Source organism: Tachysurus vachellii, chromosome 3 (assembly GCF_030014155.1).
Source record: "Tachysurus vachellii isolate PV-2020 chromosome 3, HZAU_Pvac_v1, whole genome shotgun sequence".
Taxonomy (NCBI): Eukaryota; Metazoa; Chordata; class Actinopteri; order Siluriformes; family Bagridae; genus Tachysurus; species Tachysurus vachellii.
Window position 1 is genome coordinate 27,412,048 of NC_083462.1, and position 16,548 is coordinate 27,428,595.

Below are 16,548 nucleotides of genomic sequence, written 5' to 3' on the forward strand. Positions count from 1 at the left end.
ATATTGTTCTAGATTCTCACTCACTTGAAAGCAATAAATAAATAAATAAATAAATAAATGCAGGAGGGAAAACTGTATAAGGTGCAGGACAGGATGTACATGAAGCCCCGGGATGGGAATTTGTCTTCGTATGAATGTGAACTGTACATGAACCCGTTAGGGAGAATATATTTTTTTAAAGCTTAAATTAAATATGTCCCTGAATATTCCTGAAAAATGAGCAAATATTGTGTGTGATTACTGCTGTTTGCAACAAAATAACTGTTGTAAGGTAGAACTAACATTAATACAACATAATAATAATAATAATAATAATAATAATAATAATAATAATAATAATATGCTGATCGTGTTATATTGTGATTTAAAAAAAAAGAATTACTTGCTAAAACATTATAATTGTAGTTTTAATTATTGCTGAACACTAGACTGCTGACAAGGTGTATCTGTATGTGTGTAGTAGTCTATTTTGAGTTCACTGCTTCAGCATGTCTGCAGTCAGAGCAGAAGGTAGAAATCAGCACACCTGCTCAAATTAGACATCTATTTTCATTGTATGCACTAAGAAAGACATAAGATATTTTTTTTAATCCAATAAAAAATATTTTATGTTACCAAAGATAACAGAAATCCAATTGTGAAGCAGCCTTAACTCAAGAATTAGCAAGTGCTATAGGTCATGATGTTCATTGCACAAATTTTGATTACATTAGTTAACATAAATAAATAAACAAATGAATAAACAAACAAACAAAAACAAACAAATAAATAGATAGATAGATGGGGGGGGAAACGCCATTAAAAAAGAGAGAGTAAGATAAGGGCTTGTAGGGCCCTGTAGTGGTACAGTGCAGCACAGCAGTTTAGTTGAGTCCATGATCAATAATGACACAATCTGCACTCTGTGTAAAGGCAAGCCTCCAAATTTCATTACCACAGAAATGATTTGACGCAAGTGGTGTGTGAAGTGATTCACGGCTTAAAGGGCGATAATGTCAGCTCATATTTGCACACACAGCAAACTCTGTGTCTCAGTATCACACAGGGGCTGAAGCAAACATCTTTATGAAATAGCCATAAAGGTGTAAGAGAAGGTTGGGTAGTGTTTGGAGTTATCTGGATTTTCCAGATGCCCATATAACCTTTTATCTTATGTATACAGCCTTATAAGTATGGTGCTGGAAAAAAAAACCCTCATCTGCAGATTATTTAGATTTTTCTTTGTACAGGGTAAGGGTACTTTGTACTTCCTCTGACTTTACCTGTCCTACCCTCAAGCTTTCATTCTGCAACTCTCATCAGATGCCGCTGAACAAATGCTGCCGTCCATCTCCGGCGAACAGAAAAGTAGTGTACAACTGCAGGTTTTAGTACAGAAGTGAAAGCCTTGACCCAAGTTTAACTGCTTTTCAGAAAACATTTCCATGTGAATAGAGTTTCTGCTCAAATAAGTTGCAAATCATTTGACTTCGTAATGAAAACAAAACCTTGGGAGTCTTTCTAGGATTTTAGCTTTCTTTCTTTGTTCGAAGGAGACACAAGTCTGAGAAACTCCTTTTTCCAATTTCTCCTTGGTAACATCTGTAGACAATGACGCCTCAATCATGTAAAGCTCATTTAATAAATGACAAACAAATCAGGTCAGTGTATAGGCCTTGTTAAAAGCAGTTCCTTCCATCTCCTAAGCCCAAGGCCATGTTCTCTAGAGGATGTGATGCTGGAGCATGCTTTCATCAAGAGAACCTGCAATCCCAGTGCAGCTGCAGGGTGGAGAGTCCGCTTCGGTGGGTTTACATACTGCAGCAAGCCATTTGTATGCTTTTACACAGAGGCAGCTACAACCTTCAAGTATGCCGAATGGAAAATGTTCTACTTCAGTCTTCTGGCAACAAGGATGTAATAAGAATGACTTAATCTGTGAGCTATATCCTAAAAAAACTGCATAGATAGATTGTTGGTCCGAACCTCATCTGAAAGGTTGAAAATATACTAGAGTTGTTTCTAGCTTAGACTGATTCTGTTAAATTATAAAAATAAAAAATAAAAATACAGCATGATAAATTATTCTAGAAATGCCAACAAGGCCATTTAACTAAAGCCCTGACTGAGCAAGGGGCTGCTGACTAGCTCACTAAATCTGCTGGAGTCTAAAAAAAACCTATAAAGACGCACAATTTTTATGCATACCTAAACTGTAAATCAAACCTATGTATAAATTACATAAAGCATATATTAAATATGTCTCTGAAAATATGCAGGTGTTTTAAGTATAGGCCACAAGATACGTCTAATGTGGTACCAGGTGTTACGTAAATGTCAGAGTTCCTTAAAAGAAAAAACAATATTAGAAATTTGACAAAAATCACAAAGGCACAAACAGACAAACTGGACTAGTTTTATTCATTTTGCTCTCTGTAACTAAATAAGTTATGCTCACCAAGAACACTCATGGCATGGAAAAAACATCATCCTCCTCTTTCCACATGGTTCAGCATAGAGCTGCAGTCTTGCCTTGTTTTTTTTTTGGGCTTAGATCTGTGCTTGACCGACAAGGCGCACACAATAGCAGAGCAGTAATTTTGCAGGATGACCAAACCACGTCCAAAATCAAACATAAAACTGGGATTATTTCTCAAAATTTCATATCCAATGCTAACACTATTTAATACACAATGCTAACAGAAATAAGCATTAAGTTTAACACAGTTGTAATGATTACCTGCAATGTTCGTATTCTCTGGTAGGATGAGAGAGAGATTTGAGGCAGATCGTATGAAAAATGAAGCAAAGACTAGAATATACACTCCCCGCAGGGCAAAGCCACCCACACACACAGGAAAAAAGCTTCAACTCTGGTAAAGTTATGCTGCCCACACAGTCCAGAGTTCTGCAGCTCATGGATAATACATTTCACAAGACCATATCAACAAACTACAACCCAAGTACAACGCCACAAGTGTGTGGAAAAACAGTAACCTCCACTAAAACAATACATTAATCAAACCAGCGCAGCAAGATATCAGCAAGAGCCAAAGAAGCCTTACCTCAAATCCGCCTGTCTCTTTCGAAACACAAGTCTGCTCAGCTGAGAGTGAAAGGATGTGCAGATGGATAGAGATGGCGAAGAGTGACGGGGAAGGAAAAGGAGAGAAATGGAAGGGAGGGGCCGAATTATTACAAATAATCCCACTCAGAGACAACTGCCACATACACTTTCACTCCAATTCCACATAAACTGCCCTACTGACAAGAACCATGGCAGAAAGAGAGAGAAAGAGAGAGGAGAAGAGGAGAGAAGGGATGAAAGTAAGAGAGCATAAGAATGAAAGGACATAGGAGAAAAGAGACCACCCAATACAGGAACTGCTGAGCATGTGTCCAGGGATTACCATCAAGTGAATGAGAGAGAGAGATGTATGTGTGTGTGCGCGTGTGTGTGTGTACACGTCATCATCATCATCTCAGTAATGTCACGTCTACATACAAGGGGATGAGAGCCGAGAAAAGCCCCAATTTAGCAAAGCCAGAGGGCCATACCAAGGACACTGATCCTCTTAAGACCTCTTATGTCATAAAACTGCTGTAATCCCAAAAATATATAAAGGAGCAACTGAATAATAAACCCAGAATAGATTGTCTGTCTGCCTTGAGGACAACCTGTAGAGAAACCTGCACACAAACACAAAGACACACACCATAGAATTAAAGTTAATCTGTTTTTGTCAGCTGAGGTACTGCTTAAGCTCTGCACTGGGAGGTATTATTTCAAGTCTGAGGATGTTGTAGTGTTGATGTTTACCAAGTTCGCACAAAAATGAGGCATGATGGAGGGAAAAAATAAATAAAAATACATAGCAACCCTGAAGGACAGACCACAGGTAGTCTGTGGGTGAAATAAGTCCTACTCACAGACTGTGCTGAGAACACCTACAAATGACAAACAGAAAAAAGTCTGTATAACAGATTATTTTCGAAAAGCACAGCAAATCCTATTGATTTCAGATTTGGCTTGTTCGAGTGTAGTAATAGTTGATGTTGTGGTTGTAATAGGTTGAACTGCAATGTTACATTTTTTAAACAGACAAAAAAAATGCTTTAACAAAAATACTCTTTCAGTCATGTCCTTAAATTAACCAGGACGTCCTTAAGCCGATCAAGATTTTATCTGTAAAACCTAACAAATACAATAACTCTAATGTTATTCATCTTTTTTTCTCTGATGCCAGTAGCTGAGAAATACAGTTAATCTACAAATGACTCACTTGTCACAATCTTGATAGTCGAATATACTTTTTCCCCTCTCAGGGCATCTTACTTTTGACTTTCTGCTGAGAAATAACAGTTCTTTCAGAAATAAAATGATTAATACTGCTCACAGTGAGTGGAGCAAACAGTTAATAATTATATAATGGACTGAGAAGTAGGACATTTTGGGATGGAGAATTGCACAGACACACGCACACAGAGAGACACGCACACAGACACACACAGACAAACACACACACACACAGACAGACAGACACACACCGACAGAGCGACAGACACACACACAGACACACGCACACAGAGAGACACGCACACAGACACACACAGACAAACACACACACACACCCACACACAGACAGACACACACCGACAGAGCGACAGACACACACACAGACAAACACACACACCGACACACAAACACACACACCGACACACAAACGCACACACCGACACACAGACAGACACACACACCGACAGACCGACAGACACACACCCACAGACCGACAGACACAGACCGACAGACACACACCCACAGACCGACAGACACACACCCACAGACCGACAGACACACACCCACAGACCGACAGACACACACCCACAGACCGACAGACACACACCCACAGACCGACAGACACACACCCACAGACCGACAGACACACACCCACAGACCGACAGACACACACCCACAGACCGACAGACACACACCCACAGACCGACACACACACCCACAGAGCGACAGACACACACCCACAGACCGACAGACACACACCCACAGACCGACAGACACACACCCACAGACCGACAGACACACACCCACAGACCGACAGACAGACAGACACACACACGCCCACAGACAGAGAGACACACACCCACACAGACAGAGACACAGACAGACTTCTCATAGAATGTTCAGTGTTGTCGCCCTATACCTGGTATCATGACTTAACCTTGCAGGAACAGAAAACAATGAAAAACTGACCAAACTATTAGCAGTAGGTCCTCTGTGCCTGTCATTCACAGGATATGCAACGTGCTAATCACCACCATGGTGGGGCTCTGTACCCTAAGGACTTCAGCTAGCGCATCTTTTCTAATAATTTCCCTGGCTAACCACCTCAAGCAAATTAAATGAAGTGTGTCCTCTACTGTCTGTCACTTCCTCCCCCAAGGCACCGGAAATACCAGCGATGCAGAGGAAGAGAGAAAGAGGAAAAGTGGAAAGTGCAAGAAATAACCTTAACCTCACTATATGTTATATAAATGTCTGTGCAGTACAACAGCCATTATTTTCTTGTCTGCATCCCTCCACATCCCTTAAGGTAAAATTAGTTCCACTTCCTAGAGCATAGCATTTTCTCTGCCAGAATCTGGGCCAGATGGCTACAAAGAGAACGAAAGTGAATGATGCTGAAGGAATCTCTTATAATCAAGTGGCTTGCAAGAACAAAAGGCACAAACAGCAAAGCGTCCATGAAAGAGGGCAAATATGGAACATGCTTGTAAGAGCAGTATTCGATATGCAGCTCAGAGTGACAACTGTGGGGTTTCTCATTAGAAAAATAGAAAACTGCACAGGCATTTGCAAAGTTAAAAAAAAAAAAAACACTAAACATGAGAGCACAAGCTACTGCACAAGTTTAGCCAATTAGAAAAGGATAGACTAGCATTCAAAAACAAAACAAAGCAGTGTGGAGACTTAACTCAGTCCTAACTGTGCTTTTGCAGAGGTCATGTCCAGAATGATCCAAAATGACAAGCAAGCATTGTTTCAGTTTCAAACCCCAAAATTTTTGGAGTAGTTGCCAATTCTAGATTAGCAGCTTGTTAATAAAACTGTGCAAGCTAGCCAGCTAAGTGGCCTTTTGATGCAGAAGTCAAGTAAGTAATCAAGTAAAGCAGACTAACTTGTGTCTACATCATATATTACAAGTGTGTATATACAGTAATGCTAAACAGATAAACATTAACGAAAATTACATTTTCAATTCGACTGCATTATTGTTTATTTGTTGCTTTTAGCAATAGATATCACCCAACCAAAAAGAAACATACAAGCAAGTGCAGCAGTGGTGACAAAAGTGCCTAGAGGAACATGTAATGTTCGCTATACACATGACCTAGACATTAATCATGCAAAGTTTATGGACTCACTCTCAGACAGCAAAGTCTATTCATTCTATGTTGAGTAAATAATTGGATGTGTTATGACAGACGACTTTACCAGCAGAACAATAATGAGAACCCTGTGCATCTATGAACCGGTGCACGGAGAGAAATATTCTACGAAGCTACACTGTGATTTAGGACACATGATTAAGCCTAGAGGTCATGACAACTGATGAAATATTTCAAAATTAATGGTCACTCATATTACAGAAACATGAGATGCACATACCCCATTTTCATTGTGCTTATCAGAGCCACTTCCAATCCTTCGGTTAGCCTGCTCCTGAGACTGTTGACTCCCTGTCGTTAAGAAAAGAAAAAAGAGAAACATGCACATTTAAAGCACTGCAAAACATTTTAATCTTGGCATAACATGACCAGGCAACATGCATAGATTATTATGCTTTAATCTGTGTAGTCCTGCTGCGGTGACATTAAAGGCAGCCACTCAAACACAGCAATCTGATACGTAGACCTAAATACAAGATGAAAGGACAGAAGGAAAGAGAGACGGGTCAGTGGACAGATGGCGTGGGCAGACAAAATGTGAGATTGCTTTGGCTGTGCTCAGGCAGACAGGACTGAGTCCTTCTAAAAAATGAGAGTGTGATGGTTTAACACCCACAATATTACAGCTCACTGCATATCAATTCTCAAACTACAGCTCATTATGGTCCACACACACAAGCAGCATGTGAAGCAAGAGGGTGCCAGAGCAAGAGCGTGAGAGATAACCGTAGGGCAAGTAACGCTGTGCCAAGTTATGTTTGTATTTGGTTAGAGTGCCAGCATTATATCCCAGTATTACTTAGATGTAGATGAAAACATTTAAATGTAATTTAAGCCTCGGATTTTATGACAGTTTATAACACACAAAATGCAGGTGATTCCAGACTACATGTGGCTCATACTTTGTGTGAGAGAACCTGAAAAGATACTCGAAGCCAGACACTTAATCCAAACGTACAGCAAGCTGCTTAATTATATAACCCACCACTTAACCAGCAGTCTGTTGACTAAAGACCCATACTGCACTGTACCAGTCTGATCAATCAGGATTAAAGTGAAACCGAGCCTTATGAATGATCTACTAGAGGAAAATGGTGTCTGAACTTAGACAATACAGTAAAACAGATCTTATTGTGAATAAAAGTTGGTAGTGGCAGCTGTGGGGCAGTTGAAAAGGTGCCCAGAGTTCAGGTGCATGACAATGCAGCAGTAAAGGCTCACCTGGTTCACTGCTCTCTGTGGGAGAGTCCTCGTGGCGCAAGAAGAACTTCACTTCCTGTTTCCTGGGGCCCCACTTCTGCAGGTGCTCGTACATCATGTGGTCAAAGGGAATTGCTCGTTCTGCAAGGAAGGAAGATCACATAGTCCAGCACTTTAGAAGGTGAAGGGGAAAAAACAGTAGGCTTCTTAGAGATCAACAAAGAACAGAGCTGAGGCTGAAGTGTTGAGAATGAGAACAAAGCTCAGAGTCCATCTCTATTACATCAAAGGCAGGCAGTGTTTTCTGACCCTTGGAACTTCGGGTCTAATAAGGGGCCCTGAGAAAGAAATTAAGAAGGGAGAGTGCCGCACCTCACCCTGGAGAAGGAGGGAAAGGCCGACACACACACACACACACACACGTATCAAAGAGTCAAATATGGCTTCCTGCCAGAGGAATGCAGTGTGGCGGGAAACAGGGAGATGCAGAGGAAAAAGGAGGCTTGTCAAAACAAAACAAAAACACAGTTTCTAAGAGCAGGTGGAGAGAGAAAATTGGGACAGTGTTAACAGTTCTTTATGTATTTAACTTAATGCACCTTCATATTTTTCATTTCTACAAAGGCACTAAATAGTAGCCCTTCCTTGTCTTTGATTAATTAAGGTAGATTATATACGCTGTCTAGCAAGTGAATAAGAACCTGTTTGGAAATGAGCCTCGCGGTATGAATTATTCCTGCATGAATACAAGCTGAGGGCTGGTGAATATTACACAGATCATAGACAGCAAAGGAAACCTAAAAGCTGAAATAAAGAACATGCTGTAAGCCCAAGAACAATACTGCAGTCTTCACTAGAACGTGAAGGATAGTGTTTTACTTCTATAGTGTACAATCATTGTAGTCTTTGTCCTGATTTCTCCCTTCCACTCTAAAGCAGCAGAAGTGTGTCGCCTCAAATTGGACCTTTGTGTGACAAAGGCATTATATTAATCGAGTCTTTAACATAGCTCAGAAAAGTTTTAACCGAAACAAAGAAAACTGCAAAACAAAGTGCAAAAGAAGTACAATCTGCCCAGACTTCATGCACTTTTTAAGGAGACTGGCTCAACAATATGCCAGACGAACACCATTCTTGTATCAGAAGCACACCTGTAGACAATTTTTTTCTTTTTGCTTCCAACTTTGATATGCTGTCAGCACAGGACTAGGTTACAGCAACCATGTCTACCTGAAAACTTGGACTGTGCTCTGGGTTTTTGATCCCACACCTGCTTACTATCGACTGCTTTAACTTTACACTGTTTAGAGGTGGGATCGGTGGTCGAGTCGACATATAGTAGGCTATTTTGTGCCCGTTGATACACTGAGAAGAAAAAAATGGACTGAATACTAGAAATGGCTGTAAAGGTGACAAGATATTTGCAAAAAGAAATGGTTTAAAAAAGTACTATTTCGTAAACTGCTACTGAGAGAAAGGATAACTGTGAAAGCAGGATATTAAATGACATGCTATGAGCAACCAACACCATTCACTCTTCAGTAAAGAAATTAGAGACACCAGCCTGTCTTCTGGTGCCTTAGAGATGGACATTTCTCAAGGCGTAAACTGACATTTTGTTAAACAGGGCAATGACCGTACCAGAATACCTGTAGCATTTTATTTGAAAATAGCAAAATGACTATGGAAAATAATATAGCAGGATGTCATTCTAATTAAGAATGAAGCCTCTTTTTTGGGCTTTTTTTTCCCCATAGTGAAAAATGTGGGTATGCAAAAGATACCACATATCGTTTGTGCAAGCTATAATTAACAACATGAAGCAAATAAAAACCGAACGAAGGAAGAAAAACAGAACGTTTCTGTTCACTGCTTTCTCACACAGAGTGATGGGGACTATGACAACACGGAAGCACAAAAGGTTCACAGTTCTTTGTGAAGTTCAGTATCTTTTATTCAGTCACCGATCTTTCATAGAACGTAAAAATGAACAGTTTGTACACGGCTGTACTCTTACTCTGTGAGACTTCAGACTAGAACATAAACTCTAGACTTACCGTTGCCACGCCACACTTCAGCCAGGTGGCAGCCGCTCTCGCCTGGCTCCTTGCAGAACTCCACCACGTCACGACAAGTTGTCTCTGGAGTGATGGGCACCTCCGTCAGAGCCTGCTCACCATCACTCAAATACACACTCAGAATCATCTGAAACACAGAGTGAGAAAGATCGGTAAAATACAGCATTATCGCATGCTAGTCTGCATAACCAGGCATTAGGATGTGCTGAATGTTCTCCTTTATTAACCTTGCACTAATTCCAACAATTAGACAAAATGTATTTTAGCTGGCTCATTTGCAGAAAAACATCACATCACAGGCAGAGAATGAGCATAAAGGCCCTTATATTGTGATGGCGTCTTATGTTATGGAACCCGAAATGAAAGACTTTTCATATCCATCCAGATAAAACACAACCTAATCGACATCTCGGTGCTGCTGCACGTTAGTCACAGGTTCTGTTATAATGTTAGTAGATAGGGAACAAAAAGAAATTATCTCTGAAAGGAAAAACACTCTCTTACCAGTACAGTACATTGTGTGAACAAAAACATTGGCTCTGTAACTGTTTTGAACTAAAACGTCTCTGCCAAGCTGCCTGTGTGTTGTGTATTCATCCTACCTGTCAATTACATTGTGCATGCAAACAAAGAGCTGTTATCTTCTTAAATGGTTGCATAGTAACATGACATTAGCAACACAAAAATACTTACACGCCTGCCAGGATTTTGAAGTTAAAATAAATTAAAAAAAAAAAAAAAAACACTGTTTTTAAGCAACCAGGCAGTTTTTAAGTAAAGCACATGTTTGGGTCCCGTCTCTCAGAAGCTGACCACACTGATTTCAGCAGCTTTAACTCTAGTCCTTCTTTCACAGGCACGAGTACCCTGTCCTGAACATTATACCAGTTTCCCTGCTCTGACCCACCTACATTTAAATAATCAGCTACTTTAAGCTAGTTAACAGCTAGCTAGAAACAGCTAATTAACTTTACTGATGAACTGAGTGTGCCGTGCAGGACAAAACCAAGACAAGGGCTAGACACGTGTTTTAAGACAGAAACATGCTGACTGAGGAGGAGGAGGAGGAGGAGGAAAGACATTTCTAGATTCCTCTTGTCAACCTCTCTGGGGTCCACACATCTGAGGTCCACCATCTACTCCTGATGGGTTAATGCAACCAAAGTAACCACTGCTGACCTGCATTGCTTCACTCGTCTGTGTCAGTCAGTGAGAAAAATCCTGTTTATTCCCAGAGCACAAAATGCATGCTTAAAGTAGCGGGTAGGCTGTAAGAACACAGCTTGAGACAAATGGACCCCGGGGAGTTCCAGGCTGTTAACAGTACTGTCCTAAATACCAAATGAACCACAAGAAACACATTCTAATCCACCAGAATAACAGAATATGATTAACTGAATAATCTAAATAATATACACAAGGTCAGACCTTAGCAAAGCACTTACTGGTTCACCTGAGAGGATGAAAAAGCCTGACACTAGGGAGAAAAATTGTAGGTCTGAACCCAAGCCTGGTCTGACAAGATCTTACCCCAGAGTAAAGACTGAACAATGACGAATTGATTCTATTCAGAATAAATGGAAAGGGCCCAACACCGCACTCTGCTTGCTGACAGAACAGCAATGCCTGCTTTATGTGACTGGCAAAGCTCCAAGTCCATGAAGGTGACCATTTTACCTCCAGCTGAACACACAAAGACTATGTGGAAGGACACTGCGTCTGAGACCTTGGGGGAGACATATCATTCCCTAAGGCACACAGTCAAAAACACCACTTTCTAGGCGAGGAATCACAGGAGTGTGTTGGCAGACAAAGCACGCTTTCAGTTTAAATACAACAGAACAATACGCAGGTTTTATTCACAACAAAGAAGAATGAAGGAAAGCCAAAACATATAGATGCTTTACAAAACCGAAAACACATGCAAGGGACATGCAGTCGGAGTCTGTCCGTAAGTGTGTGTGTGTGTGTGCGGTGGTGAAAGTGCACCTTGAGGACAGGCAATGCAGTGAGCTTTCACTAATTGGCTGAAATACAGATAATCTCTCATATAAATCCTCTCAGGATGTTTTCACAAGGGTGCTAACAAACATAAGCAATACACTAGAACGCTATAAGGCAGAATATAACCCACTAGTAACTTACAGCATACCACAATAAAGAATTAACATCTATTCATTTTTTCACATAATGTCAAGATAGAGGCTGGTGACCAGGAAGCCAAAATGCAGAGGAAAAAAAATGCGGCCAAAAAAAAAAAAAAAAAAAAATCTACACACCCATGTTGAAATGTTTTCTGTGATTAAAAACAAAACTTTATCCAAGACAAAACATATCAGATTTTTTTTCCTGCCCTCAAAAATCCCGAGTTTTATATCCACTGTATGTTTACCAAAAAAAAAAAAAAAAAAAAAAAAAAAAAAAAAAAGCAGCTGAAGTGTGGACAAGACCCCATAACACTCAACATGCTCAGCGTCGTGTAACAAACATTGAAGATTATCATATGCTCTGTTACTAACCTGTATTTATCTGCATTTATCATTTAACACCATGTTCTGTCTTTCATCGTTCAATACCATATAAATAAAAGACTAATCACTAAAACCCAATGTTTTTGTTGTTCATTACACATACACACTCACACACACATTTTATATATATATAATATACATACATACACACATATATAAAACTTAAGCCTGAAAGAGTTCCAGAAAGCACAAGAAGTGGGATGTTTCAGGATAAGTTCATGCTCATGTTCAGGGGTTCTCATGCTCTAGTGAAGCAGATCATATTCCTATGGTTCTGTACTTCAATTTTCCAAATAGTAGAAAAAGCAGTGTCCACAAATGTGTATTGCTTTTTTTCTGCAGTAGTTGGTGGGAATCAGAGTGTGCACAATTAAAATGTCCAGCTTCCTGGTAAATGGTGCTACTCGTCCTTCTTTGATGCAATTAATCAGAACAATGGGTGTGATGAAGTATGAGTGTCAGCAAAGGCACAGAAAATACAGACCACACAGTTTAAACCCTTATTACCATGCTCACCCTTAACATTTATTCAACAGTCACCATTAGATGATATAAAGACCAGTTCTTTTCATTGCAATTAATTGTAGGTCTGAACCCAAGCATATATGAAATAAAGTAGAAGAACAAGGGTTTATAATCTATAAAGTTTATCAGTAACTTGGAAATTTGGAACGGCGTTCATTTTTAATAATTGCCATAATAATAATAATAATAATAATAATAATAATAATAATAAGTGTTAATACTAACTCTAAAAAAAAGTATTAAAATCAGCGTTGCTCCATCATACGGAATGCATTTCTCTGTAAATTCTAGTATGACTAATATAAACATATCAGTTACCCAATGAAATGGTGTACATTTCTAAAATAAGATTGATTATCAAAAGATCTGCCAATACTAGCTGCTTTTCATCTTACAAATGACACTAACATACACAGAGCATTAGCACAACACTTTCTTATAACACCTTGTGAACAGGCCTGTTGATAAACCAGATCGAGTGACACATTGAACTGTCATCAGCTGAAGATGTAACGTTTAAAGCCCTTACTACCACCACCTCTATTAACCCCATGTTACTGTAGCAGCATAGCCTCTCTGACCCTGCAGGCCAAACAAGAGCATCACCTTTCTCCACATGGCTGTAGTCTGTGGTCTTCTGCCCTTTCTCTTCAGGTGTCGAATGTGCTCCTTCCCACAGCTCTTATCCTTAGACAGGCTGACTAGACCACGAAGGACAACAGTTACAAACCTCTTCATCCCGCAGGTGTCTACCGGTCAGCACAACGCCACAAAAACTACTATATACACAACCTGTTCTCTCCTTTGCTCTCTGCATCACAACACATGCACACTCAGAGTAGTAAGGAAAGAAACTGCCTTGCAGTCTCCCTGCAGAGAAGCCTTTAAGAGTCATGCACACTATGGACTGCTGAAAGAGAAAGAGAGAGAGAGAGAGAGAGAGAGAGAGAGAGAGAGAGAAAAAGAGAGAGAGAGAACATCTAAGTGAGACTATGGAGGGAGCACTACTCATTAAGATTGAAAAGTCTCATCCAAAAGAAGACAATGCCAGAGCTAAAAAAAAAAAGAAAAAAGAGAGGGAGTAAGACAGACGTTGGCAAATGTATGCAAATGTCTTGCTTCCCTAGACAATCACACTAATGGGGTAAGAGTTTGCTGTGAGTAGTGTGTATGAGTATGCATGCATCCTTTAGACTACCACTGTACAGTGATCAATAATCCCTAATGAGCCCTGAGAGCACAGACTTTTTTGACACAGGATTTTTGAATAACGTGGTTCAAAAGGTCCTTAGATCATAGATATCAGAGAAATCATGAAGACTTTTCATCCAAGACAGATGGGTATCATCCAAGACAGATGGGTATTAATTACAAATGCTAAATTAGATTCGGCATCAAAAGGATTCTTCCAGCAAGAGCAGCGATCTGCATGTTACTCAATCTGTCTGATGCGCACAGCACCAAAAGGACACAGATAATGTAGCGCTAATGCGGTTTCATGCCACTTTAGGATTCACTGTGCACTTACATCTTCATGATCTGGACCACAGGACATCCAGGACTTCCTACAGAAAACACGCTCATGTTTGTCTGATGGATCAGACCATTTCACATGCATTTGTCTTACTATAGTGGTGAGTGACATGACAAAAATATCTCCTTTAGATTCTTCTACAAAATACAAAATGGATATCTAGTACAAGAATATCTTGTTTTCCTTACAAACGGTGAGTAATACAGTCGAGTTGCACTTTTTAAACTGTTGGACGATGTTTAAAGTCTCAAAGTCCAGCAGGAGCTTCACTCCACAAAACATTTTCATATATATCATCTAGCCAAAGCATTTTCCTCTTGGCTTAGAGTTCGGCTTCCTGAAGACAAGTGAAAATGATTCACAGCAGTGAGGACTGTGATGCCAATAACTGGCCATACTAATGCTCTGAACTGGCAACGAGTTCCTTCTATGTCCTGGCAAGTGTTCTACCACACGCCGTCACTGCTAGACTGTCTAAATGCTGACAAATATCCCGTGTTAAAACCGTTTGTCGTTTTAGGTTCACTAAATTGGCTGATCATAAATTGAAAGTTTACAAATGACAAAAAAAAAAAGAAAATAAGCTTTAGAGTTAACACATTAAATTATTTCAAAGAAATTAGTTTTAAAAAAAAAAAAGGTTGATGCGCAAGTATTTCGTCTCTTTTCTTAAGATTTTTTAGAAGCCATTATTCATGTTTAAAGAGCTTCTTAACTCAAGGTCTTCAATTCAGATGGATGCATTAAGGAAAGTGAATAAAAGTGTAATGAGCTCTGTGAAGGAAGGTGAGGACAACAAGATCTCAGTGTAATTGTTAAGACCGACAGTGGCATTTGCTTCAAGCAAAGCACACACACTATCGATGTTACGCAGCTTGCATTGCAGAACATTGTTCGAATGCAAATGTTTAATTTGTGTAGTGAAATCGAGATAAAAACCTGTTACAATACTGGCTAACTTTCACAGCCATTTCTCACCAGAGTTTGCCAAACAGTATGAGTAATGAAAATCAAAAAAAAATCACTCTGCCTGACTTGATGAGCACCTTTTTTTTTTTAATGGACGCAACACGCAGAACTTAAATGCTAATTAAAAGCAATGACTGCAAAAATTGACGTTAAAATAAACGTATCCCACAATATACAGTTGCAAATGATCAGCAGGATGCTGAGCATGTCTGCCACAAAGTCCCCCAACAACAGCGTGTTAGCCAGCACACTCAGTCCCCTGCTGTCTATTGGCTGGCTAAATCCCACACGAACAGAACAAGAACACACTCCAGCTGACTGACTGTATGACACTGATGCTGCTGGGCACAAGTCACAGCAAAGCATAGTGTCATGAACAGTTACTAATCTGACAGCCTGGTCAGGCGTCTCTAACTGCTCACTGGCTGTTACATGCTTTTTTTTTTTTTTTTTACAAACCACGGTGGTCAAGAAGAAGGGATCATCAAAATGGCATGGCTAGGGCATTCACACATCACGGCTGATGTTTAAACACTTCAAAGGCCATTGGCAAAAAAATAAATGATGACAGAATGAGAAATTGACAAGAACTAAAACCTACTATGACTTGAACTTCAGAACAACGAAGCAGAAAGCCCAAAACTCAAGCATTCCTCGGATAAATTACAAGGCCAAAAGTTTGTAGACTCTTGATATACAACACCTTATGTTGTTGTTCCACAAATTTCTGCACATAATTGTACAGAATATTTTTGTGCACTGGAACATTACACTTTCCTTTCACTTGAACTAAGAGGCACAAAACTGTTCCCCTGTGTACCAAGCGAGCTCCATGAAGACATAAAAACATGGTTTGCCAAAGGCGGTGTGGAAGAACTTGAGTGTCCTGCACAGAGGCCAAAGCTAAGCAAGACTGAACTGGAACATCGCCTGCACCCCAGACCTCCTCACCACAACAAGTTACCTCACTAATGCTCTTGTGGCTGAATGGGTGAATCCACATGACAAAATCTAGAAGAAAGCCTTCCCAGATGACTGAAGGTTATTACAACAGCGAAGGGGGAACTAATCTGAAATGGGGTGTTCAACAACCATATTTCCACAACACATACGTCTTGCCGGATAGTGTATAAATGGCATCTAGCAAGACTCTTGCTGATAGTGAAATCACACAAAATAAATCTTGGTTTAAAAAAAACATTAAAAAATGGTTAAGAAGGCTGCTAAATATCTTTCTGCAAAGATCACATAGATAAATAAGGAAACATGG

General features: G+C 39.9%; 1 protein-coding gene across 7 annotated transcripts in view; it reads right to left on the reverse strand.

The window, feature by feature from the left end:
- The window catches only part of ppp1r13bb (protein phosphatase 1, regulatory subunit 13Bb), a 38,662-nt gene that overhangs the window by 15,664 nt on the left and 6,450 nt on the right, over positions 1 to 16,548 (reverse strand). For 6 of the 7 annotated variants that reach the window (XM_060866550.1, XM_060866551.1, XM_060866549.1 and 3 more), the window contains exons 3-5: positions 9,699 to 9,846; positions 7,663 to 7,782; positions 6,662 to 6,732 (exon numbers count right to left, since the gene is read on the reverse strand). In XM_060866550.1, coding sequence (XP_060722533.1) covers positions 6,662 to 6,732; positions 7,663 to 7,782; positions 9,699 to 9,846 — 339 coding nt within the window. Of the gene's footprint in view, positions 1 to 2,437; positions 2,593 to 6,661; positions 6,733 to 7,662; positions 7,783 to 9,698; positions 9,847 to 16,548 lie in introns of those variants that run through there. The other variant, XM_060866555.1, reaches the window with a different exon arrangement.